This window comes from Pristiophorus japonicus, chromosome 7 (genome assembly GCF_044704955.1).
Source record: "Pristiophorus japonicus isolate sPriJap1 chromosome 7, sPriJap1.hap1, whole genome shotgun sequence".
In the NCBI taxonomy this organism is placed as follows: Eukaryota; Metazoa; Chordata; class Chondrichthyes; family Pristiophoridae; genus Pristiophorus; species Pristiophorus japonicus.
In genome coordinates this window covers 228,463,087-228,490,046 of record NC_091983.1, presented here as the reverse complement: position 1 = coordinate 228,490,046, position 26,960 = coordinate 228,463,087, and the positions used below count along the sequence as shown (strand labels likewise).

General features: G+C 50.9%; 1 protein-coding gene across 1 annotated transcript in view; it reads left to right on the top strand.

The window, feature by feature from the left end:
* The first annotated feature begins 2,643 nt into the window (after positions 1–2,643).
* The window catches only part of LOC139266685 (netrin-G1-like), a 35,460-nt gene continuing 11,143 nt past the window's right edge, over positions 2,644–26,960 (top strand). Inside the window, exons 1-6 of the mRNA XM_070884275.1 lie at positions 2,644–3,338; positions 18,453–19,096; positions 21,694–21,866; positions 23,334–23,363; positions 25,295–25,349; positions 26,224–26,441. Of these exons, the coding sequence (XP_070740376.1) occupies positions 3,096–3,338; positions 18,453–19,096; positions 21,694–21,866; positions 23,334–23,363; positions 25,295–25,349; positions 26,224–26,441 (1,363 nt within the window). The 5' untranslated portion in view covers positions 2,644–3,095. The remainder of the gene's footprint in view (positions 3,339–18,452; positions 19,097–21,693; positions 21,867–23,333; positions 23,364–25,294; positions 25,350–26,223; positions 26,442–26,960) is intronic.

The following is a 26,960-nucleotide window of genomic DNA, read 5'->3' as shown; positions in this document are numbered from 1 at the left end:
CCTCTCTCCCCCTCTCTCTCACTCTCCCTCCCTCCCTCTCTCTTCCTCTTTCCCTCTCCATCAATCTCTCTCTCCCTCCCTCCCCCTCCCTCTCTCCCTCTCCCTCACTCTCTCTCTCCCTCTCTCCCTCACTCTCACTCTCGCTGTCTCCCTCTCTCCCTCACCCTCCCTCTTCCCCTCTCCTCCCTCCCCCTCTCCCTCTCCCTCCCTCCTTCCCCTTGAGGGCAGATTCTGTGCTAAACTCCTCCGGTCCATTGAGGAGGCTCCTGGACTTGTTGCTGAGCAATGCGGAGCTGTGTCCGGGACCTCGCCGCGCCCGGAGCTCGCTGATCTCCCCCAGAGTGAGTCAGACTCTGTCCCGGGATCTCCCGGGATCGCCTTGCTGTTTCCAGCAGAGATTGGCGGCTTGGCGCGGGGATCAGACTGGTTCCTGTGTGGATTGTATCGGAGGGCTGGAGAATTGGAGAGGACGATTCTGTGTGCATTCTAGAGTAGCAATCTTCCATTGGATAAGAGTGCATTGTATCTGAGGATTGCATGCATTGCATAGGAGAGCTGTGCATTGTATCGGAGCGCTGCAGCAATCTGTACGATGAAGGAACACATTGGACAACAATTTGCGACTCAACCCAGTAAAATATTCCAAGGCGCTTCACAGGAGTGTAAATCAGGTGTGACTGGAGATGGTGAGTGTGTGTTGGGGTGTGACTGGAGATGGTGAGTGTATGTTGGGGGTGTGACTGGAGATGGTGAGTTTGTGTTGGGGGTGTGACTGGAGATGGTGAGTGTGTGTTGGGGGTGTGACTGGAGACGGTGAGTGTGTGTTGGGGTTTGAGCAGGAGGAGTGACGTCAGGCCCAGAAGGTGACTGTGGATTGTGATGCTCGAGCTGAAGGGGAACAGCATTACGGGGGAGGAAGTGAGACATTCAGAGACTATTCCTGCTCGCAGTGCAGCAGTTTGTAAAAGCTCATTGAATTCATGATAGAAAATAGATTATAAATATCCCTGTTACTAATCTGTATATCACTCACAGCCCAGAGTAACACATTGTGTCATAAAACAGGCTGTGGGAGGGTCACCAAACACAGAGTCTATCAGTGTTTAAAGGGGCGACTTTTTAAAGTAGGCAGTAGAATAATTTTGCTTTTCCAGTGTGAGCTCTGAGATTGAGGTGAGATGATGGAGTAAGGAGAATAGATTTTGCTGAAGGAGCTGACTCAATCCCACTCCTGAGACTCGAGCCCAGCATCCAGGCTGACACTCCCAGTGCAATACTGAGAGAGCGATGCACTATCGGAGGGGCAGTACTGAGGGAGTGCAGCACTGTCGGAGGGGCAGTATTGAGGGTGTGCAGCACTGTCAGAGGGGCAGTACTGCGGGAGTGCAGTACTGTCGGAAGGGTAATACTGAGGGGGTGCTGCAATGTTGGAGGGGCAGTACTGAAGGAGTGCAGCACTGTCGGAAGGGCAGTACTGAGGGAGTGCTGCACTGTCAGAGGGGCAGTACTGCGGGAGTGCAGTACTGTCGGAGGGGTAGTACTGAGGGGGTGCTGCAATGTTGGAGGGGCAGTACTGAAGGAGTGCAGCACTGTCGGAGGGGCAGTACTGAGGGAGTGCTGCACTGTTGGAGGGGCAGTACTGAGCGACTGCAGCAATATCAGAGGAGCAGTACTGAGAGAGTGCTGCAGTGTCGGAGGGGCAGTTCTGAGGGAATGCTGCACTGTCGGAGGGGCAGTACTGAGGGAGTGCTGCACTGTTGAATGCTCCATCTTTTGGACAAGACGGTAAACCGAGGCCCCGTCTGCCTTCTCAGCTTCACATCAAAGATCCCTCGGCTTTATTTCAAAGAAGAGCAGGGGATTTCTCCCCAGTATCCTGAGCAATATGTATCCCTCAACCAACATCACTAAAATAACATAATTGTTCATTTGTCTCATTTGGTATATTAACGAGAGTGATTTAGCCACCTCCTATTGGCTGCGGTGATTCCCAACTGGTGATTATTTCTGTGTAACGCTGCAGCTAATAGGAGGCGATATTGGAGGGTGGGCTCGAAGATCAGGAGCAGCACCTGTTCCGAAATGCATTGATTTTATTTCTCTCCGCATAGGGAACTGATGGCAGAAGGAAGAGATGATCGATGGGAAACAGACTCTGGTCAGGAAACAGTCATCACATTGGGCCCCAGTTCTGACTGATCAGCCAATCAAAGCATCTGTCTGACACAGCGGCCAGCTGGGGGGGAAACAGCTGGAATCCCAACACCCGGAACATCTGTACCCATTGAGAAAACAGCTGGAATCCCAACACCCAGAACATCTGTACCCATTGAGAAAACAGCTGGAATCCCAACACCCGTAACATCTGTACCACCACTGGGAACACAGCTGGAATTCCAACACCCAGAGCATCTGCACCAACACTGGGAAAACAGCTGGAATCCCAACACCCAGAACATCTGCAACAACACTGGGAAAACAGCTGGAATCCCAACACACAGACCATCTGTACCCATTGAGAAAACAGCTGGAATCCCAACACCCGTAACATCTGTACCACCACTGGGAACACAGCTGGAATTCCAACACCCAGAGCATCTGCACCAACACTGGGAAAACAGCTGGAATCCCAACACCTGGAACATCTGCACCAACAGTGTGAAAACAGCTGGAATGTTAACACCGAGAACACCTGCACCAACTGGGAAAACAGCTAGAATTCCAACATCCAGAACATCTGTACCAATGCTGGGAAAATAGCTGGAATTCCAACACCTGGAACATCTGCAAGCATAGTGATCGCCCCTCTTTGAGCGGGTCCAGTCGGAGCAGGGCCCCCCGAATCACCCCCATATGGACTGAGATCGCCCCTCTCTGAGCGGGTCCAGTCAGAGCAGGGACCCCCTGAATCTCCCCCAGACGGACCGAGATAGCGCCTCTCTGAGCGGATTCAGTCGGAGCAGGGACCCCTTGAATCACCCTCAGATGGACTGAGATTACCCCTCTCTGAGCGGGTCCAGTCGGAGCAGGGACTCACTGAATCACCACCAGACGTACCGAGATGGCCCCTCTCTGAGCGCGGTCCAGTCGGAGCGATGCGTCTGTCCGGTTTGTTGCCCCTTCAGGCCCTTTGGGCGGCCCTGTCTCTCACTGCGCAGCACTTCCCGTCCTGGGGTCACTACGACCTGTGTAAGGCCCAGCTTCACTGGGACCAGGCCATGAGTTGGGATTACATGGCCTGCCAGCCCGAGGCCGCCCTGCTCACCAGGTCACTGAAGGTCAGCTTGGATCCCTCCGACAGTACGTGTGGAGAGACCCCCGAGATGTACTGCACGCTGGTGAGTAGAAGCCTTTCTGAGACAGCCTCTGTTATGTGTCGCGCTGTGAATGGACGCTCACTGAACGGCCTTTATCAAAGTGAATTCCATCCAAACTCCTACATTTGCTTCATCGAGTGCAAAAGCAAGGGAGTCATGGTGAACCTTTATGCATCATTGGTTAGGCCCCAGCTGGAGTATTGTATCCAATTCTGGGCACCACACTTTAGGAAGGATGACAAGGCCTTGGAGAGGGTGCAGAGGAATTTTAATGGAATGTTTCCAGGGATGAAGGACTTCAGTTATGTGAAGAGACTGGAGAAGCTGGGATTGTTCTCCTCAGAGTAGAGAAGGTTAAGGGGAGATTTGATGAGGTGTTTAAAATCATGAAGGGTTTTGAAAGAGTAAATAAGGAGACAATGTTTCCAGTGGCAGGAGAGCCGGTAACCAGAGGACACAGATTTCAGATAATTGGCAAAAAAGCCAAGCGGGGAGATGAGGAGAATGTTTTAATGCAGCGAGTTTTTATGATCTGGAATGTGCTGCCTGAAAGGAAGGTGGAAGCAGATTCAATAATAACATTCAAAAGGGAATTGGATAAATACTGGGAAAGGAGAAACATACAGGGCTATGGGGAAGGAGCAGGAGAGTGGGACTAACTGGACAGCTCTGAGCCAGTGGCAGAGACAGACGATATCACGGAGGTGAAAGTAGGCGGGCTTGGTGAAGGAGGAGATATGGGGATGGAATAACAGTCTGATAAGTTGCATTTACTGGAACTGTGAGGAGAAGTCAAACTGCTGGGCTGAACAGGAAAGGTCAGGACACGTAAACCACAAAACTCGCTGCTTCCCAGTGTCGCACCGTAAGGGGTGGCAGTGTTTGTAAAATTAGACACGGAAATAGATGTGAGGAGGGAGGTCGAATGTTTATAAACAACCCCTGGAGCTCCTGACCCCTGTGTCTGAGCCCTGCCCAATATCTCCAGTGGGGAATATGTCCCATTGTGTCTGAGCCTTGCCCAATATCTCCAGTGGGGAATATGTCCCACTGTGTCTGACCCCTGCCCAATATCCCCAGTGGGGAATATGTCCCATTGTGTCTGAGCCCTGCCCAATATCTCCAGTGAGGAATATGTCCCATTGTGTCTGAGCCCTGCCCAATATCCCCAGTGGGGAATATGTCCCATTGTGTCTGAGCCCTGCCCAATATCCCCAGTGTGGAATATGTCCTTGAGATGTAAATTCAAGCCTCTTTCTAAATATTAATGATGCTCTTGTTGAGTGAATCATCTCCTCAGGATAATTGGTTCCTACATCATTGTTCGAGGGGAAACACCTGGTTTAATAATCAGCCGTATGTTTCAGCAATAATTGAAAATGTATAATTTATTGCAGAACATGCAGTTCATAAGAGGGAATTATTCTCCAGCTCAATTAGTAATCTGTTATAAAAATAATACGAGTCTTTGAGGTAAACTTCCAGCTGTCCCATATCGCACTGTGGGAGCTGTGTGTGAAACAGGGCCCGGACCCAGTGAGACCACACTAGATGTTACTGTCTCAGTTTTACACCTCAGGACGTCCCAAAGCGCTTCACAGACAATTGAGGACTTTTTGAAATCGCAATCATTTTTTCTTTCACCGATAAAAACGCGGCTGAATTTATTGGCTTTTTTTTAATATGTAACAATTTTTGACAGGTGTACTCGCTCCTTCTTTCCAGATGTGTCCCGACTTCTGAACTTGTGTTCCCTGATTGTGTGTTGACTGTGAGTGGGTGAGTGAGACAGAAAGACTCCAGGGTGAGAATGTATTCAGACTGTGGCTGTAACCTTGGTGCAAAGACACGAATTCCTGGTCATAAACTGTTGTGATCGAATTGGGCATGGTGGTGCAGGGCTTCTGTGACTGGACCAGTAATCCACAGAACTGCACTTCCAATCCCTCCATGGGCTTTGAGACTGGGCAGAGGGAGATACTGCCGGTCCTGCTGGGAGACTCAGTCCCAGGCACATCCTTCAGTTTTTTATTTGTTCCTGAGATGTGGGCATCGTTGGCAAGGCCAGCATTTATTGCCCATCCCTAATTGCCCTTGTGAAGGTGGTGATGAGCTGTCTTCTTGAACCGCTGTAGTCTGTGTGTTGAAGATTCTCCCACAGTGCTGTTAGGAAGGGAGTTCAGGATTTTGACCCAGTGACAATGAAGGAACATTGAATATATTTCCCAATCAGGATGCGGTGTAACTTGGAGGGGAACATGGAGGTGGTGGTATTCCCATGGAGACCATGGGTTTGTGAGGTGCTATCGAAGAAGCCTTGGTGAGTTGCTGCAGTGCACCTTGTAGATGGTAAACACTGCAGCCACGGTACGCCGGTGGTGGAGGGAGTGAATGTTTAAGGTGGTGGATGGGCTGCTTTGTCCGGGATGGTGTGAAGCTTCTTGCGTATTGTTGGAGCTGCACTCATCCAGGCAATTGGAGAGTATTCCATCACCCGCCTGACTTGTGCCTTGTAGGTGGTGGAAAGGCTTTGGGGAGTCAGGAGGTGAGACACTCGCTGAGAATACTTGCCTCTGACCTGCTCTTGTACCACAGTATTTATGTGGCTGGTCCAGTTAAGTTTCTGGTCAATGGCGATCCCCAGGATGCTGATAGTGGGGGATCCGACAATGGTAACGCCGTTGAATGTCATGGAGAGGTAGTTGGACTCTCGCTTGTTGGAGATAATCATTGCCTTCCACTTGTGGACCACAAATGTTACTTGCCACTTCGGTGTTGCCGGACTGGGAAACAACGTCGGTGAGTGAGCACAGGGGCGATGGGGGAACAGGACTTGTGTGTGTTAGGACACGGGCAGCACAGGTTTGGATGAGCTGAAATTTACGGAGAGTGGAAGATGGGAGTCCGGCCAGGAGAACATTGGAATGGTCGAGTCTGGAGGGAACAAAGTATGGATGAGGGTTTCAGCAGTAGATGTGCTGAGGCAGGGGCGGAGACGGGCGATGTTACTGAGGTGGAAATAGGTGGCCTTGGTGATCGAGTGGATATGATTGTTTGTTTTAGTTCTTCTCGACCAAAAGGCACCAGTTAATGCTCATCGATCTCCGTGTTAGAAATAGAATCTCCCGCTGGTCTGTAATCCCCAATTTGATTCATCTCTGGCACCAGCTCAAAGTATTCGCCTCCAATTCCACTTCAGTGCCGATTTGTTCATTGATTTGAGTGTTTCTCGTGCTGCAAAGCAAAACTCACAGTGTCTGAGCACAAACTGAGGGAGAGGCACATCTGGAATACTGCGGGCAGAGTGGGCTCCTCATTGTAGGGGAGAGATGGGACACAGTGACACAGTGTGACCGGGGGTGAGGGGGTGAGGGGGTGAGGGGAGAGAGAGATGGGGCACTTCTTCACCCAGAGAGTGGTGAACCTGTGGAATTCTCGACTACAGAAAGTTGTTGAGGCCAATTCACTAAATATATTCAAAAAGGAGTTAGATGAAGTCCTTACTACTAGGGGGATCAAGGGGTATGGCGAGAAAGCAGGAATGGGGTACTGAAGTTGCATGTTCAGCCATGAACTCATTGAATGGCGGTGCAGGCTAGAAGGGCCGAATGGCCTACTCCTGCACCTATTTTCTATGTTTCTATGTTTCTATGACACGGGGCACAGTGACACAGTGTGACCAGGGGTGACGGGGTGAGGGACTGTGTTATGAGGTTAGCTCGAACAGTCAAATTAAAGGGAGAATCGTCTCCACTTCTGTAGAAACACAGTCTGTGCCTTGCTCGGGTAAAATTCTGACAGCTAATTATTTCTGAATGCGATCACCAATTCTGGAAATCCCAGCGAGTGGTGACAGCTGGTGAATGTTAACGTGGAGTTTCTGGGTAATTTCTGTAAGCTGAGTTTGAACTGATTGTAAACTGGTGCCTGGGGATTGTGTCTGATCCTCTCGGGATTGTTAACATCTGTATCCGTTCCCCTGCCAGCTGTTCACACACTCTCACAGCACAGCAGGAGGCCATTCGGCCCATCGTGCCTGTGCCGGCTCTTTGAGAGAGTGATCCAATTAGTCCCACTCCCTGCTCTTTCCCCATAGCCTTGCAAATTTATCCTTTTTCCCAAATTTATTAAGTATATTTTTCCCTGTTTTAAGGGAGTTTAGTTGAAGCAGGTTCAAACAGCTCCTCAAAGAATGGGTACAGGCACGATGGGCCGAATTGCCTTCTGTGCTGTGAGATTCTGTGATATTTCCCTTGTGTTAAGGGAGTTTATTTTCAGCAGATGCGAGAAGCAGACGGGATTTCAGTCTGAACGAGCCAAACATTCTCTTTGTAATATCGCAGTCCATTCTATTGGGTCTGGGACTAAACCTTTATTACTCAGACGGGAAATCGAGGGTTTGGGAGAGGCCGACAGGAAGTGGATTAAACCTGAGGCCATAGACTTTATCCCCATGAATCCGCCCCCTGCCCAATATCTCACTCACTGCCCACTGTCCCCAGTAAACCGGCTGCACATTAAACTTTCCCAGTCTCTTGATTCCTGGATCAGAGCTCCCTCACTGCGCTGCTCTCTGACAATGTTCCACTCACTTTAGCAGCTCAGACAGGAGAATGCTTGAAGAATGATTTACTGTTGTTGTGGCACTGACTAACTGACCCCTGAACCTGTCACCAGTGGATGGATTTTTCCATCGAGCAGTTTGAATGATGAGGAGTCTCGGTTCCATCTCCTGTTATTCTCTGTTACCCATTCTCTGTATTGACCACGCGCAAATTTCATTATAAACACAGATAGAGGCAGACAGGCAAGGTCGAGGGTTCAAGTCCCACTCCAGACACTTGAGCACAAAACCCAGGCCAAGACTCCCAGTGCAGTACTGGGGGAGTGCTGCACTGTTGGAGGGGCAGTACTGAGGGAGCGCTTCCCTGTCAGAGGGGCAGTACTGAGGGAGTGCTCCACTGTCGGAGGGTCAGTACTGAGGGAGCGCTTCCCTGTCAGAGGGGCAGTACTGAGGGAATGCTCCACTGTCGGAGGGTCAGTACTGAGGGAGCGCTTCCCTGTCAGAGGGGCAGTACTGAGGGAGCGCTGCACTGTCGGAGGGGCAGTAGTGAGGGAGTGCTACACTGTCAGAGGGTCAGTACTGAGGGAGCGCTTTCCTGTCAGAGGGGCAGTACTGAGGGAATGCTCCACTGTCGGAGGGTCAGTACTGAGGGAGCGCTTCCCTGTCGGAGGGTCAGTACTGAGGGAGCGCTGCACTGTCGGAGGGGCAGTAGTGAGGGAGTGCTACACTGTCAGAGGGTCAGTACTGAGGGAGCACTACATTGTTGGAGGGGCAGTACTGAGGGAGCGCTGCACTGTCAGAGGGTCAGTACTGAGGGAGCACTACATTGTCGGAGGGTCACTACTGAGGGAGTGCTGCACTGTCAGAGGGTCAGTACTGAGGGAGCACTAACTTGTCGGAGGGTCACTACTGAGGGAGTGCTGCACTGTCAGAGGGTCAGTACTGAGGGAGCACTAAATTGTCGGAGGGGCAGTACTAAGGGAGCGCTGCACTGTTGGAGGGGCAATACTGAGGGAGCGCTGCACTGTCGGAGGGGCAGTACTGAGGGAGCGCTGCACTGTCGGAGGGGCAGTACTGAGGGAGCGCTGCACTACTCTCATCCTGAGATAGTCAATGGCGCTTTAGAATTCAGTCTTTGCTCTCTCTTTCTCTCCTCTCTCTTTCTCACTCTTGCTCCCTCCTCCCCTCCCACATTACACGGGCTCATTCACCAGAAACACCCTGTTGCCGAATTTGCCCTCCGACCGAAAGGGGGCACACTCACTGAGCGAGACGATTTTCCCCGCCCCAATCCATGGAGCGGAGAGTTGAGCAAAATTCAGCTCTTTGTAGATTGTTTTTGTTGCGGGCGGTGCAGTCAGTTTGCGGCGGGGTGGAAGTGCGTGGGGAGCGGGGCGGACGGCGGTATATGTCTGCGAGCTCCTGTTTTATTTCCCACCCCCAGGAACCTGCTGACTGACGGAGCTGAAATGAGCCTGGGATTAAAGTGTTTGTTTAAATCTGGTTTGACAGACAGTCGGTGGGTTCCCTGAACACCTGCTCACAGCCCTGAGTCTCCGTGAGGCTGGGGCACTGGGGACATTAGTTTGGGGAGAAGGCCCTTTATTGGGGACCTTTCATTAGAAGGAGGTCACCCATTGGGGACGGACGGTTTAAAATTGGAAGCTGGGTGTTTAATGAACGATGGCTGTGGTCTATAAGGGCCGATCGACACAGGCCGGTCAATAATGTGGGATTACACCACAGCTGGTTGAAGATTTGCTGCAGATTCTCAATCCTTCCCCAGTCTGGTTTCTTTCTCTGAAACCTCCCTCTGGTCTTCTCATTGCTGAAATGTTTAGACACAAACACCAGGTGCAGAGTTCTGGGTTTCATTAACTTGAACAAACATTCATTTCTGCCGGCTCATGTTCTTTATAATTAAATTCCAAAGTGTAGAATCCCATCGAGCTCCCAGGCAAGATATGGACTTAAAACCGCCGTTCCTTTATTAAATTAATTCTGGGGATGTGGGCATCGCTGACACGGCCGGCATTTATTGCCCATCCCCAGGTGCCCTGAGAAGGTGGGGGTGGGCCGCCTTCTTGATCCACTGGGATCGGGTTTGATACAAACTGAGTGTCTCGCTCGGCCACTTCAGAGGGTCATTACTAGTCAACCACGTTGGTGTGGGCCTGGAGTCACATATAGGCCCGGGCAGGTTACAGAGGCAGGTTTCCTTCCCTAAAGGACATTACTGAACAAGTTGGGCTTCACGGCAATCTCCCTGAGCTGTGGGCCGTGGGGAGATGGACCCTCTCCCTGACCCACTGTGGGCCGTGGGGAGAGGACTCTCTCCCTGAGCTGTGGGCCGTGGGCAGAGGACCCTCTCCCTGACCCACTGTGGGCCGTGGGGAGATGGACCCTCTCCCTGACCCACTGTGGGCCGTGGGGAGAGGACCCTCTCCCTGACCCATTGTGGGCCGTGGGGAGATGAAGCCTCTTCCTGACCCACTGTGTGCCGTGGGGAGAGGACCCTCTCCCTGACCCACTGTGGGCCGTGGGGAGATGGATGATACCAGAAATGAGAGGGTATACATATCAGGAAAGGATGAACAGGCTGGGTCACTTTTCTCTTGAAAAGAGAATGCTGAGGGGTGATCTAATAAAGGTCTTTGAAATTATGAAAGGTTTTGATAGAGTGGATACAGAGAGAACCAAGAAATCCAATCGGCAATTCAGAAGAAACGTCTGTCCCCAAAGAGTGGTGAGAATGTGGAACTTGCTACCACAGGGAGCGGTTAAAGCAAATAGTGTAGATGCAGTTAAGGCGGGGGGGTGGGGGGGGGGGGCGGTGGGGGTGGCTAGATAAGCGTATGAGGGAGACGGGAATAGAGGGTTGTGGATAGATTTAGATGAGGAAAGACGGGAGGAGGCTCGAGTGGGGCATAAACACCGACATGGACTAGTTGGGCCGAATGGCCTGTTTCTGTGCCGTATATTCTATGTAATCCTATATGTAATCCTATAAGTAATCCTATGTAATCTTTCAGCTCAATACTGGCCCACTAAATACTGCTAACTGAGCAACTCTGCTCGAACATTAACTCCAACAAAGGGCCTGATTACTGGGTGATGGGGAGTGACAGCAATCTGCGAGATTGTACTTTATGGAGCCACTAACTTCTGTCCTCAATAATACACTAATTTACATCATTAACCAGGGGACTGAACCGTGCTGATCGCGAGTGGTTTAGTTGGTGATAACGACAGGCTCTTCGTCACACCACACAGTGTAAATCCGAGACAGCAACACTTAAACCCCCGAAATAAATGTCAAGGGGTGAGTGGATTTGTGGAAGGAACAATGATTTATAAGATGCTCCGTTTATGCTCCAGTGTTGCAGGAGCAGTTTCTGTAATACATGATCCTTCTATTGAAATATCTTCCCTTCCCCCGTTGATGCAGCCACACACAGCAGGAGCCCGTTGTGTCTCTCTCTCCCTGGGCTGTATGGTGAGGTTTAATTCTTCTCTTCTTCTTCGGCTGTCCCCCGGAGTCGAGGATGACTTGCTTCCACATTAAAATGAGTTCTCAGGTGACTGATGAGACCAATGTGGGATCCACATTCTCTGTCACAGGTGGGGTAGATGGTGGTTAGAGGGACGGGTGGGTGGTGTACTTGGGTTGTCGTACGCTCCTTCTGCTGTTTGTACTTGGCTTCCGCATCCTCCCGGCAAAGAGACTCGATGTGTTCGTCGCCTTCTCGGATGCTTCTCCTCCATTTTGAGCAGTCTTGATCCAAATGTTCAAAATGCGGCCACTCACAACAACATCGAGCAGACAATAGGGGTGTTCTAGCAGCGTTTCTGAAGCCTGGACCACTCTGGAGGCAGCCTTCAATACTTCCCTCAACAGGTGTCGCTATTCATTGTGGTGTGCTGCAAGTTGCACAACTTGGCCATCATGAGGGCCAAGGCCTTACCAGCGGGAAGTGCAGCCCCAACTCAGGAGGAGGAGAAAGAGTAATAGGAGCCTGGCGAGGCCCCGACTGGCCAGCCAGAGGAGGAGGTGCAGCAGCCACGGAGGAGACACCGTGGCACTGCTCCCGATACAAGGGCCACATGTCAGCGGCTCATCATACATCGGTTCTCCAACAACACAACACAACCCCTGACCAGCAACCAATAAACATTTAACAACAGCCCCTTGAAACACCATAACACACAATTAACCTCAACAATATCTGTACACAGGCCCCTGCCATTTGTCATTCCTCAACAGTATCCATGTGCCATATTAGGCACATACACTTACAACAATAGCAGGCCTCAAAAACTGCAACCAGATCGTGACAAACATATTTACAGGGTGAGGCCTTCTGTCCATTGTGGCCAAAGTTTTTATTGAGACTAGCTCTGGCATTTGCTACCCCTTACCTTAACCCCCTCCCCCACCTCCTGCTCCTCCTCAATGTTGCCTCAGTGCCTGCAGCAAGGCTGCTTGAGGGCTGCTGTGTGTAACACAGACACTACAGATGGCCGAGTAGGATACATTGGACCAGCTCTGGGCCTGGAAGGCCCGGCTGCGGACTGCACCACCTCAGCATCGGCGGCAGCAGTCTAGGTTGGCTGGTGTGTAGACCGCGGCAAGTGGAAAGGCAGAGTGGCAATGGTGGGAGCCAGAATGCTGTCATCTTGAGCAAAGACAACAAGTTTCATTTCCCACAGCCCACTGCCACTCCCCCAGGGCGGAACCTCAGCATCCGGAGCTATATGCGGGAGCGCGGATTACTGGCCTCCTTCGGCACCGTTACCTCCCCATTTGATTTTGGGGAACAGAGAGGATGGCAGCAGTCAGTGTTTGCATGGCATCACTCTGTGACTGACTCAGAGCAGCCTGAGTCTCAAACGCAGCGTTCTGAGAGTTGTTGCCACAATCATTGACAGTATCACATCACAAAGGCTTTGCGTGGCTTGGGCCTGTGATGTGATAGCTGCTGCCACGTCAACCATGGCACGCGCTCTCCCCTCTGCAACTCCACTGTCGCTGGTTGAGTCCATCTCCCTCTGTAAGTGGGCAAGGATGGGTTCATTGAACTGCTGAGAGGCAGGGACAATGCTAGAGGCGGCCTCCCCCAACCTCAGGGCAAGTGTATCCATGCTCTGCGGGACCTTCTCCAATGCACTCTCTGGACATAGCCTCCAAGTCCAGGTCCACGTCTGACTTTCTCTGAGCAGGACTGATGGGTCGACTCACTGTCCGGGGAGATGGTCCCCGAGCTTCCCCTCGCTCTGGGCGCTGCTGCAGGCCACTGGATTCAGGAGCCTCAGGCTCTTCAAAGCCCAGGAATGTTGGTCCTTCCACCACGGTGGTGTCCCCACTCGATGCAACTGATGGAGGGTCCCACACAGGCACCACACTTTCCTCACCTTCCTCATCATCTTCCCCGTCAGTTGAAGTGGACGGCGTTTACTGTCAAGGGTCAAGGATCTCACAGAAATGCCAAAGGGCATTCACATACCGTCACGGTCCACAGGGGGTGCTGCTTCTCCGTCCACTACCGCACCAACTGGTGTGCCCATGGGGATGGACACTCGCTCCTCCACCTCACTGAGGGCTTGTATGTCAGGCTCCCCTCCACCGGTGCACTGCTGCTCTCTCCTGTTGTGAGCTAGTTTCACCTGTAGTAAGAAGCACAAGAAGGTGTGAGTGAGTGTGCAGCTCATCGTGTGCCACATGTGCCTTCCATAGTTGAATAGTTGCTGCTGTGTGGATGTGTGTAAACGTCCATTTGAATCTGCGTGGCTGCTCACAGTGCATGTGTGAACGGTGGGATGAGGTGAGAAGGGCCTCAGATTATGGTTGAGGCTGAAGTCTTGTGAAAGGGTAGTGTGAGGAGGGGTGAGGCTGAGTAGGGAACAAGAAGGTGAGCGAGGTTTGGATGGGCCGGGCATGGCTGGTGACCTGAGCTTGAACCTTTATGGTGCCTTCACCAACAAAGACCACGGCCTGGGACACACAGTGACGGAGCAGTCGGAGGTCAGTTGTAGCGCTGGGGCATGGTGCTGTTAATTATGTCGCGAGGACACGGCAATTCAGGAGCACGTCACATCTGCACCGTTCCATTATTCATTTATACTTTACACAGCTTTAGGATTGTGTTACTAATGTTACTCCATTCCTTCTACATCGAGTATTAAAAATAACCAATCCAATATGCGGCTTGAGTCACTGCCTTTAGTCGATGCTGTGACAATAATAGATTCATTAATCTCTATGATCTCTGTATATTGCCGCGCTCTCCATCTTTATCACACGCATTAGTTTTATTGATTGCTGCAACAGCCACTTTCTGATTATTTGGAAAAAGATGTCGGGCTGATTCTGTTTTGCCGATGTCAGGCAGAGTCCCAGTGTGTCTGATCCACAGGATGCACTGCAGCAACTCGCCAAGGCTTCTTCAGCAGCACCTCCCAAATCTGCCACCTCCAGCACCTAGAAGGACGAGGGCAGCAGGTGCCTGGGAATACCATCACCTCCAAGTTCCCCTCGAGTCACACAGTGTCCCGGCTTAGAATCACAGCATCATAGAATGATATAGCACAGAAGGAGTCCATTCGGCCCATTGTGCCTGTGCTGGCTCTTTGAAAGTGTTACCCAATTAACCCCACTCCCCGCTCTTTCACCACAGCTCTGTAAATCTTTCCCCTTCAAGTATTTCTCCAATTCCCGATTGAATCTGCTGCCATCGCCCTTTCAGGCAGCGCATTCCAGATCACAACATGTGGAGCTGCCGCTGTGTCCATCGCTGCTTCACCGCGGAAGGTCAATGAGCTGAAGTGACCCCAAGGGAGCCCTGCCACCTCCGACTGCTCCCTCACAAACCAGCCTGAGGTAAAGCATCATTAGGCCCACAGGCTGGGCGAGGGTCCGACACACAGAGCCCAGGGGTAAGGCCTGAGCACAAATAAGGGATTGTTTTAACAATAGACGATAAAAAGACAAGTTCCCGTCAATCATTCCGCTCACAAAACTTTTGTCGTTTCTCTCTCTCTAACCCAAACAGACAGCTGCAGTGAGACTCATTTTCCCATCTCTAGAGGTCAGAGGTCGGAGATTCTTTCACTGAACATGAACTTTGGAAAATCTAAACAAAGAAAACGTCCAAAATGTTGTCATGTCAGCTCCCTGGTCTCCTTGCAGTCCATTTTATTTTGCTCAAAACGATTCCCAAGGATGATTGGGGGACTGAGAGGATCTAACTATGGGGAAAGGCTGAACAGGCTGGGGCTCGTTCCTGGTCCCAGGGATGTGGGACTTCAGTTGCAGGGAAAGACTGGAGAAGCTGGGATTGTTCTCCTTACAGCAGAGAAGGTTAAGGGGAGATTTCATACAGGTGTTCATGGTCATGAGGGGTTTAGACAGAGTAGATAGAGAGAAACTGTTCCCATTGATGGAAGGCTCAAGAACCAGAGGACACATATTGAAGGTGATTGACAAAAGAACCAAAGGCGACATGAGGAAAATTGTTTTTGCGCAGCGAGTGGTTAGGATCTGGAATGCACTGCCTGAAAGGGTGGTGGAGGCAGAGCCCAGCGGGAGAATTGTGTCCAATTCTGGGCACCACACTGTAGGAAGGATGTCAAGGCCTTGGAGAGGGAGCAGACGAGATTTACTGGAATGGTCCCAGAGATGAGGGACTTCAGTTATGTGGAGACTCTGGAGAAACTGGGATTTTCTCCTCAGAGCAGAGAAGGTTAAGGGGAGATGAGGAGACCCCACTTTCTACCTTCTGACACTCTGAATAGCTGCCCTTTACCCCTACTCTCTGCTTTATGTCCTGAAGCCAGCGAGCTATCCATTCTGCTACTGGCTCCCTGACTCTGCATTCTCTGACCTTATTCATTAGTCTATTATGTGGTCCCTTATCGAAGCTCTTTTGGAAATCTGGATAAATTACATCGACTGCATTACCCTTGTCTGCTCTCTCTGTTACCTCTTCAGAGAATGCAATGAGGTTGGTCAAGCAAGACTTTCCCTTTTGAACTCCATGCTGACTATTCATTATTATACTTTTGCTCTCTAAATGTTCTTCTATATTCTCCTTTAGTAAGGATTCCATTATTTCTCCTACCACCGATATTAAGTTGACGGGTTTACAGTTCTCTGGACATGTTCTATCTCCCTTCTTAAATATAAGTATTACGTTAGCTATCTTCCAGTCCTCGGGTATGACACCTTTTTCTAACTAATTATTAAATATGTGCCTCTGCTATTTCTTCCCCAGATTCATTTAAAAAGCACAACGTGTTCCGTCCACACCTGGGGTTTTCTTTAACCCGTGCTGTACCTGCCCTGGGCGTGTTTGATGGTACAGTGTAGAGGGAGTTTTATTCTGCATCTAACCCATGCTGTACGTGCCCTGGGAGTGTTTGATGGGACAGTGTAGAGCAGCGAACCCGGGGACTGGGAGAAATTTAGAACTCAGCAGAGGAGGACAAAGGGTTTGATTAGGGCATGGAAAATGGAGTACGAGATGAAGCTTGCAGGGAACATCAAGACGGATTGCAAAAATTTCTATCGATAAGTAAAGAGAAAAAGGTTAGTAAAGACAAACGTAGGTCCCCTGCAGTCAGAATCAGGGGAAGTCATAACGGGGAACAAAGAAATGGCGGACCAATTGAACAAGTACTTTGGTTCGGTATTCACTAAGGAGGACACAAACAACGTTCCGGATATAAAAGGTGTCAGAGGGTCGAGTAAAGAGGAGGAATCGAGGGAAATCCTTATCAGTCGGGAAATTGTGTTGGGGAAATTGATGGGATTGAAGGCCGATAAATCCCCAGGGCCTGATGGGGATCAAGGGGTATGGCGAGAAAGCAGGAATGGGGTACTGAAGTTGCATGTTCAGCCATGAACTCATTGAATGGCGGTGCAGGCTAGAAGGGCTGAATGGCCTACTCCTGCACCTATTTTCTATGTCTATGTCTATGACTAAGGAGGTTGCCTTGGAAATAGCGGGTGCATTGACAGTCACATTCCATTGACTCTGGATCAGTTCCTATAGAGTGGAGGGTAGCCAATGTAACCCCACTTTTTAAAAAAGGAGGGAGAGAGAAAACAGGGAATTATAGACCGGTCAGCCTGACATCGGTTGTGGGTAAAATTATGGAATCAATTATTAAGGATGTCATAGCAGTGCATTTGGAAAAAGGTGACATGATAGGTCCAAGTCAGCATGGATTTGTGAAAGGGAATTCATGCTTGACAAATCTTCTGGAATTTTTAGAGGATGTTTCCAAAAGGGAGAACCATTTGATGTGGTATATTTGGACTTTCAGAAGGCTTTCGACAAGGTCCCACACAAGAGATTAATGTGCAAAGTTAAAGCACATGGGATTGGGGGTAGTGTGCTGACATGGATTGAGAACTGGTTGTCAGACAGGAAGCAAAGAGTAGGAGTAAATGGGGACTTTTCAGAATGGCAGGCAGTGACTAGTGGGGTACCGCAAGGTTCTGTGCTGGGGCCCCAGCTGTTTACACTGTACATTAATGATTTAGACGAGGGGATTAAATGTAGTATCTCCAAATTTGCGGATGACACTAAGTTGGGTGGCAGTGTGAGCTGCGAGGAGGATGCTATTATGCTGCAGAGCGACTTGGATAGGTTAGGTGAGTGGGCAAATGCATGGCAGATGAAGTATAATGTGGATAAATGTGAGGTTATCCACTTTGGTGGTAAAAACAGAGAGACAGACTATTATCTGAATGGTGACAGATTAGGAAAAGGGGAGGTGCAACAAGACCTGGGTGTCATGGTACATCAGTCATTGAAGGTTGACATGCAGTACAGCAGGTGGTTAAGAAAGCAAATGGCATGTTGGCCTTCATAGCGAGGGGATTTGAGTACAGGGGCAGGGAGGTGTTGTTGCAGTTGTACAGGGCCTTGCTGAGGTCACACCTGGAGTATTGTGTACAGTTTTGGTCTCCAAACCTGAGGAAGGACATTCTTGCTATTGAGGGAGTGCAACGAAGGTTCACCAGACTGATTCCCGGGATGGCGGGACTGACCTATCAAGAAAGACTGGATCAACTGGGCTTGTATTCACTGGAGTTCAGAAGAATGAGAGGGGACCTCATAGAAATGTTTAAAATTCTGATGGGGTTAGACAGGTTAGATGCAGGAAGAATGTTCCCAATGTTGGGGAAGTCCAGAACCAGGGGACACAGTCTAAGGATAAGGGGTAAGCCATTTAGGACCGAGATGAGGAGAAACTTCTTCACCCAGAGAGTGGTGAACCTGTGGAATTCTCTGCCACAGAAAGTTGTTGAGGCCAATTCACTAAATATATTCAAAAAGGAGTTAGATGAAGTCCTTACTACTAGGGGGATCAAGCGGTATGGTGAGAAAGCAGGAATGGGGTACTGAAGTTGCATGTTCAGCCATGAACTCATTGAATGGCGGTGCAGGCTCAAAGGGCCGAATGGTCTACTCCTGCACCTATTTTCTATGTTTCTATGTTTCTATGTTTCTATCACACTCACTCACTCAAACACATAACCTGTGTTGTTCCGTCTCTGTTTCCAGGAGAACCCGTACATGTGCAACAACGAGTGTGATGCTCACATGCCCGAGCTCGCACACCCGCCCGAGCTGATGCTGGATGATGAGGGGCGGATTCCCAACACCTTTTGGCAAAGCGTCTCCTGGAGGAGTTTCCCCGAGCCCCTCCTGATCAATATCACTCTGTCCTGGGGCAAGACCATCGAGCTGACCGAGGACATAGTCATCACCTTCGAGTCGGGCCGGCCGGAGCAGATGGTCCTGGAGAAGTCTCTGGACCACGGCCGTACGTGGCAACCCTACCAGTTCTACACGGCCGACTGCCTCACCTCCTTCGGGATGGAGCCGAGAAGCGCCCGGGATCTGAGCCCGGCCTCAGTGCTGGATATCATCTGCATGGAGGAGTATTCCAGGGGCTACGTGTGGAAGGTGGACAAGATGGTCCGCTTCGAGATCCAGGAGCGTTTTGCCCTGTTCGGGGGGCCCGGTCTCCAGGACATGGCCTCGCTGTACGGCCAGCTGGACACCACCAAGGACCTGAGGGACTTCTTCACCCTGACCGACCTGCGGGTCAGGCTGCTCCGGCCGGCCACTGGGGCCACCAGTGTTGACCAGCACAACCACTCCAAATACTTCTACGCCATCTCCAACCTGGACATTCGCGGCCGGTGAGAGCTCCCCGCCCCTTCTGGCCAGAGTCGCAGACCCCACACTTCACACCCAGGGGGCGCCGTGTCAGGCCAACATCTGGGGCACTCACAAACCCAACATTTGGGGGTAACGCACGGGGCCAACATCTGGATGGGCACTCAGGGTCAACATCGGGGGGCACTCACAGGGCCAACATCTGGGGGTAACGCATGGGGCCAACATCTGGATGGGCACTCACAGGGTCAACATCGGGGGGCACTCATAGGGCCAACATCTGGGGGCCGTCAACAGGACAACATCTGGGGGACACTCTATCAAGGCCAACAGCTGGGGCACTCTATCAAGGCAACAACTGGGGAACTCTATCAGGGGCAACATCTGGGGGATATTCTCAGTCTATCATCTTGGTGATACTCCATCAGGGTAAATATCTGGTGTTCCCTATCAGAGTTAACATTTGGGATACTCTATCAGGTATAACATCTGGCATGACACTCAATCAGTTATTATCTGGAGGGCACTATATCGGAGTTAACATCTGGCACACAATCTCAATGAACATCTGAAGGTCAGTCTATCAGGGCCAACATCTAATTACGAGGAGAGATTACATAAACTAGGTTTGTGTTCCCGAGAATTTAGAAGGTGTTTTGATAAGTTTTCAAAATATTAAGGGGAACTGAAAGGTTAGATAGAGAGAAACTATTTCCCTGGTTGGGGATTCTTGGAGTAGGGGCATAATCTATAAATTAGAGCCAGACCTTTCAGGGGTCAAATTAGGAAACACTTCTACACACAAAGGTTGGTCGAAGTTTGGAATTCTTTTCCACAAATGGCAGTTGATGTTAGATCAATTGTTAATTTTAAATCTGAGATTAATAGATTTTATTAACCAATGGTATTGAGGGATGTGGGGCAAAGGCGGGTGAATGGAGTTCGGTCACAGATCAGCCATGTTCCCATTGAATGGCGGAGCAGGCTCGAGGGGCCGAATGGCCTCCTTCTTTTCCTATGTGAGCGCTGGGTAACTGGGGAGGTTTGACGTGATCCAGAGAATGAGAAGATCACACAACACAGGGGGAGGCCATTCAGACCATCGGGCCTGTGCCGGCACTTTGAAAGAGATATCCAATTAGTCCCACTCCCAACTCTTTTCCCATAGCCCTGCAAATATTTCCCTTGAAGTATTTATCCAATTCCCTTCTGAAAGTTCCGATTGAATCTGCTCCCACCGCCCTTTCAGGCAGCGCATTCCAGATCAAACTCTCCTTATCTCCCCTCTGGGTCTTCTACCAATTACCTTCAACCTTTGACCTCTGGTCCCCGACCCTACTGCCACTGGAAACAGTTGCTCATTATTTACTCGATCCAAGTCCTTCCTGATTCGATGACTGATTGTGACTGAAGGCTTCCTTCGTGTTGGATCTATATTCAGTCTGGGTCAGTGAGTTCCCATTCTCCCATCACACAATCTCCAGGGCTCGGAGCCATTCCCTCATTATTCCACACTCAGCTTCTGGGAGGCTCGTTCCAGCTTTTAGCCGAGGACAATCTTCAGACACTAATTGGAGAACAGGAGCAGTAAAATGTTTACGCTGCCGTTAATGTGACTCCAAGGAACTGTCTGGGTATCTGCTTAGTTCAGCATACAGTGCCCAGAACTGACAATTTGCTGAATGTGCAACATACAATCTGCGGATTGTGAAGCTTCACCCTCTCAGTGAGTTAAACAGCGGCTCGATGCTGTTAGCACAGAGTCACCGAGACCAGCGTTCTCACGCTTCACGGTACAGAGACCGTCACAGCACTTTGTGCCTTTCCAAATCGCATTTCCTGAACAACAACAACAACAAAATCTCATCCTTGTCTAAAAATCCCTCCATGGCCTCTCCCCCTCCCTATCTCTGTAACCTCCTCCCACGCTACAGCCCTCCAAGATCTCTGCTGTCCTCCAACACCAGGAACAGCACTCCGAGATCGCTGCTCTCCTCCACCACAGGCCTCTTGTCCATCCCCCACTCCCTTCGCCCCTCCATTGGTGGCCGTGCCTTCAGCTGCCTGGGCCCTAAGCTCTGGAATCCCCTCCCTAAACATATCCACTTCTCAACCTCTCTATTCTCCCTTAAGACGCTCCTGAAAACTGACCTCTCAGACTAAGTTTTTGGTCACCTGTCCAAATATCTCCTTAAGTGGCTGGTGTCAGTTTATCTGATTTACGCTCCTGTGAAGCACCTTGGGACGTTTTACAAGTTAAATGCGCGATATAAATTCAAGTTGTTGTTCCAGGTTTTATTGTTGTTGTTGTAAAGAAATAACTTGTGAGAGGCGCTCTATAAATGCAAGCTCTTCCTTTGAGGGGCCTGGAAGGCCGGAGCTGATCAGAAACTCTCTCCTAACGTGTTCTTGTTGCTGCCCAGAATCTGATCGTCAATCAGCGGAAACACACCCAGAAACTGACCCGCCGCCTGGGTTGAAAGGCAGTAAGTGGGAGAAAAATGTTGCTGTTTGCAGAGCGAAGCTGGGAAAGGGAGAGCAGACTCGCGGAGCGGCCAGTCCCCAGTCTAACCCGGCTGCTCAGCTTATTTGAAACCAGCTTGCTATTGTTTTTTGCCAGGTGTAAGTGCAATCTTCACGCCAACAACTGTATCTGGGAGAAGGGGAAGCTGAGTTGCGAGTGTGAGCACAACACCACGGGGCCGGACTGCGGGAGATGCAAGAAAGGCTTTCAAGGCCGAGCGTGGACAGCAGGCTCGTACCTCCCAATCCCCAAAGGGACGGCCAATGTCTGTGAGTAACCAGAGCTGCTCCAGCCCGGCTCAGTGCCGGCACCAGATTCCCTTCACATTTCATTCTCAGCCCAACTCCCGGCAACGCACCGACTCCAAAATACAACCCACCCATCTTTGTCATTGTGTTCATGTGGGAACAGAGACTCACAGCGGGAGATTGGACAGAGCCAGGGACAGAGATAGGGTCCGTGCCCACAGCTCCACACTGAGCCGGGGGGAGGGAGAGAGAGGGAGAGGGGAGAGAGCAGGGCAGAGGGAGGGAGCGAAAAAGGGGGGAGAAAGAGAGACAGAGACAGAGAAAGAGAGAAGCAAAGAATGAAAGAGAGAACAAACAAAAAGAAAGAGAAAGTGGGAAACAGAGACATAGAGAAAGTGATAAAGAGGGAGAGAGAGAAGCAGAGAAAGTAAGTTAGAATGAGAGACGGAAAGTAAGAGAGAGGGAAAGAGAGAGAAAAGGAAAGTGAGAGAAAGAATTAGAGATATAGCGAAGAAAAAAAATAATGAAAGAAAGAAAGATTATCCAATTAGTCCCACTCCCCGCTCTTTCCCCATGGACCTGCAAATGTTGCCTTTTCAAGTATTTATCCAACTCCCTTTTGAAAGTTATGATTAAATCTGCTCCCACCGCCCTTTCAGGCAGCGCATTCCAGAGCACAACAACTCGCTGCTAAAAATAATCCTCATCTCCCTCTGGGTCTTTGGCCAATCACCTTCAATCTGTGTCCTTGGGTTACCCACCCTCCTGCCCCTGCAAACAGTTTCTCCTTATTCACTCCATCAAAACCCTTCCTCATTTTGAAGCCCTCTATCAATGTAATGTCGGGGTCAGTGAGCGAGGGGGATCGCTGGCATTATGTAGAGGGTGAGGTTGTAATAGCCGCAGGGGTTGAATTTGCTGAAACCTCACTCCGGACACCCACACATACAGAGCCAGCAGTGAGGTGCAGACTGATGTGAGAATGGAATGTTCACAGCTGGATGAACATCTGGGGAACAGCTGGGGAAGGTTAGAGGAGAATCAGCCTCTGTGTAATCAGTATCTGAAGCAGATCAGGAAGTGAAGGTTGTGAGGGATATTTGTGGCCTGCTGTGTGTGGAATGTCCCGAGATCAATATCCAGATAGTGAGCTGACTGGGCAGTGGGGGAGGGGTGTGTGTGACCACTGATGCCCTTACGTATTAACTCTGCGTACTTACACACTAATCGCACGTAGTGGGAGCGTCCCCACGTACTACTCTCACACTCACCTTACGGGAGCACTTTAGCAACTCTACCTGGTCTCACACAGGGCTGGTGTGAGCGCTCAGAGGATGCAGCACGCCAATCCCCCATCAGTTCCTTGTTCGTGAGTTTGAGTGACGTCGATCTGATGAACACTCCGTGTGATGGGTTGTGTTCATGTGTTTATCGATAAAGATTGTTAATCAGATGTCTCTCTAACTCTGTTTCCATTTCCCTCTCCAGGCCTCCCTGACCCCTCCGTGGCGAGTGGCCGTAAGTAGAACCTATGCTCTCTGACCTGTGACTTGCTGACCCAGAGCTCATTTCTGTATCGGGAATGATCCGATTCCCTCAAACCTCCCTTGTCGCTCAGTGAGCGAGGAACAGGTGTAGGTGTGAGCAGGGATTGAGTGTGAGCAGGGGCTGAGTGTGAACAGATGAAAGTGTGAGGCAGATTAGGTATGAACAGGGCTGGGATCAGGAGTCTGCTTGCCTGTGTATCTATGCAGTAAAGTATAATCTCCTCGAGCAGTGCAGCAGATATAAAGCAGGGAAGATGTAATCTGTACGACGGACATCTTAGCTGAGACGAAAATGCTTCTCACTGTGTCTCAGTGAGAATGTTCAGTGGGAAGTGGAGGGAAGATTTGTAGAAATCCATTTGGTGGTTGAGGCCAAGATCAATGGGGACGTGTTGTAATCCCGTTATCCCATATGCAGGAATGGGAACTAGGTGAGTGTCTCGGCCTCAATCTGTTCCTCTTTGTTCCTGGATCTTACATCAACTTGTTCCCGTTTATTTAACCCTTCACATGCTGTCCATGTCATTCCAAACCATCCGCCATAACGCAACCCCGAACCAACACCCAGACTGACCGGGAGCAGAGTGACCATAACTCCCCACACTGACCAGGAGTGACCATAACTCCCCACACTGACCGGGAGTGACCATAACTCCCCACACTGACCGGGAGTGACCATAACTCCCCACACTGACCGGGAGTGACCATAACTCCCCACACTGACCGGGAGTGACCATAACTCCCCACAGTGACCGGGAGTGACCATAACTCCCCACACTGACCGGGAGTGATCATAACTCTCCACACTGACTGGGAGTGACCATAACTCTCCACACTGACCGGGAGTGACCATAGCTCTCTGATCAGGAGTGACCATAACTCCCCACACTGACCAGGAGTGACCATAACTCCCCACACTGACCGGGAGTGACCATAACTCCCCACACTGACCAGGAGTGACCATAACTCTCCACACTGACCGGGAGTGACCAAAACGCCCCACACTGTCCAGGAGTGACCATAACCCACCACACTGACCGAGACTGGGGGTCTATGAAACGTTACATTTTGACCCCAAACCTGCTCCTTTGCTACCCAGGTACAAACCCTCAATATACCGTAATCCCACAATAACAGCCTGTCACGGCCTCACCCCATTTAATCATCTCTCCGCGGACCAGATTCCCACTAATTATCCATCGATCCGGTTTGATTGACAGCCGGGCAGTGAGTAGACCCGGGGAAGTGATTGATTGATCCGACATTGGCTCCCGGTCCAGCAACGCCTCCAATTTATAATTCTCAACCTCGCGTTCAAATCCCTCCGTGGCCCCATCCCTCCCTATCAGTAAAGCCTCACACTCTACAGCCCTCCCTATCTCTATAACCCCCTCACACCCTACACCCCTCCCTATCGCTGTAACCTCCTCCCACCCTACACCCCTCCCTATCTCTATAACCCCCTCCCACCCTACAACCCTCCCTATCTCTATTACCCCCTCCCACCCTACAACCCTCCCTATCTCTGCAACCTTCTCCATCCCTAACGCCTTCCCAAGCCTCCAGCTGCCTGGGCCCGAAGCTCTGGAATTCCCTCCCTAAACGTCTCCGCACCACCTCTCTCTGCTCCTTTAAGAATCTCCTTAAAACCTACCACTTTGACCGAGTTTTTGGTCACCTGTCCTAATATCTCCTCCCGAGTCTCGGTGTGAGTTTCTGTCTGATTGGCGGTGTAGCGGAGATGGAAATGTCTGTTTGCTTGTCTCTCGGATACTCCTGCCATCCTCTACAGTGTCCACTCGATGTGTGTGCGTACAGTACAGATGTTCTGTTCAGAACGCGTGTTCTCCAGCTGGGATTAATAATTGCTGATTTCTCCTGACACATGCAGCTGATCCAAAGCTCGGTCGCACACGGCCAAGAATCTCATCACTAGAGGTCACGACCCCAGAGCAAGGTAGGAGCTCTCAAACACCGCGACTGGCTCAGAGCACATGAGAAAGCAAGGATTTGCATTTATATATTGTTCCTTCAGGACTGCCCCTCCGGCAGGGCAGCAATCCCTCAGTACTGCCCCTCAAACAGTGCAGTGTTCCCTCAGTACTGTCCCTCCGACAGTGCAGCACTCCCTCAGTACTGTCCCTCTGGCAGTGCAGCAGTCTTTCAGTACGACCACTCCGGCGGTGCAGCAATCCCTCAGTAATGCCCCTCGCACAGTGAAGCAATCCCTCAGTACTCCCCCTCACACAGTGCAGCACTCCCTCAGTACTCCCCCTCACACAGTGCAGCACTCCCTCAGTACTGCCCCTCCATCAGTGCAGCAATTCCTCAGGACTGCCCATTCGACAGTGCAGCGCTCTCTCAGTACTACCCCTCCGACAGTGCAGCACTCACTCAGTACTGCCCCTCCGACAGCACAGTGCACCCTCAGAACTGCCCCTCCGACACTGCAGCGTTCCCTCAGAACTTCCCTTCCGACAGTGCACCACTCCCTCAGTACTGCACTGGGAGCGTCAGTCTGGATTATGGGCTCAAATCTCTGGAATGGGACTTGAACCGATGATCTTCTGACTCCGAGGCGAACGTGCTGCCCACTGAGCCACAGTTGAAAGGCCCCTAACTTGGCAGTGCTGTGTAAAACCCGGCACAGAATCTATAAACCTGGGATTGGGACCATCCATTGCCATCTGCCTGATTCAATGCAAACCGTAACTAGCCAGGAATCTGATGTTTTCCCCTCACGGCTAAAAGCCTCAGTGTTCCCTCCCTCCCTCCCATTCCAGCCATTTCCTCCCCACCTCTCATTCCTGCAGCATGTGACCCTCTCACAGTCTGCAAACTGCCTGTGTCCCGTCTACACTCTCTGTCTTTTCCCTGCAAGCCTGCGAATGCTTCGGCCATTCGAACCGGTGCAGTTACCTCGAGCTGCTCACCACCGCCATTTGCGTGAGCTGTAAGCACAACACTAGAGGCCGACACTGCCAGTTATGTCGGCTGGGCTACCACCGAAACCCTTCAGCACAGCTGGACCACCACAACGTTTGCCGAGGTCATTTCCTGTTACAATCTCTGCTCTCTCCTTCTTTCACCCTTCTGCTTTCAGCCCAAAACAAGATAAAGAAACAAAGAAAATACCTTCAACAGGGCTGAGCAAAGCGCGTCGGAAATCAGCCCCTCTTTCCCCAGTGACCAGCCTCAATCCAACCTTTCCCCAGTGACTAGACCCCGACTCAACCTTTCCCCAGTGACTAGACCCCGACCCAACCTTTCCCCAGTGACTAGACCCCGACCCAACCTTTCCCCAGTGACTAGACCCCGACCCAACCTTTCCCCAGTGACTAGACCCCAACCCAACCTTTCCCCAGTGACGAGACCCCGACCCAACCTTTCCCCAGTGACTAGACCCCAACCCAACCTTTCCCCAGTGACGAGACCCCCGACCCAACCTTTCCCCAGTGACTAGACCTCGACTCAACCTTTCACCAGTGACTGGACCTCGACTCAACATTTCCCCAGTGACTAGGCCCCGACCCAACCTTTCCTCAGTGACTGGGCCCTGACCCAACCT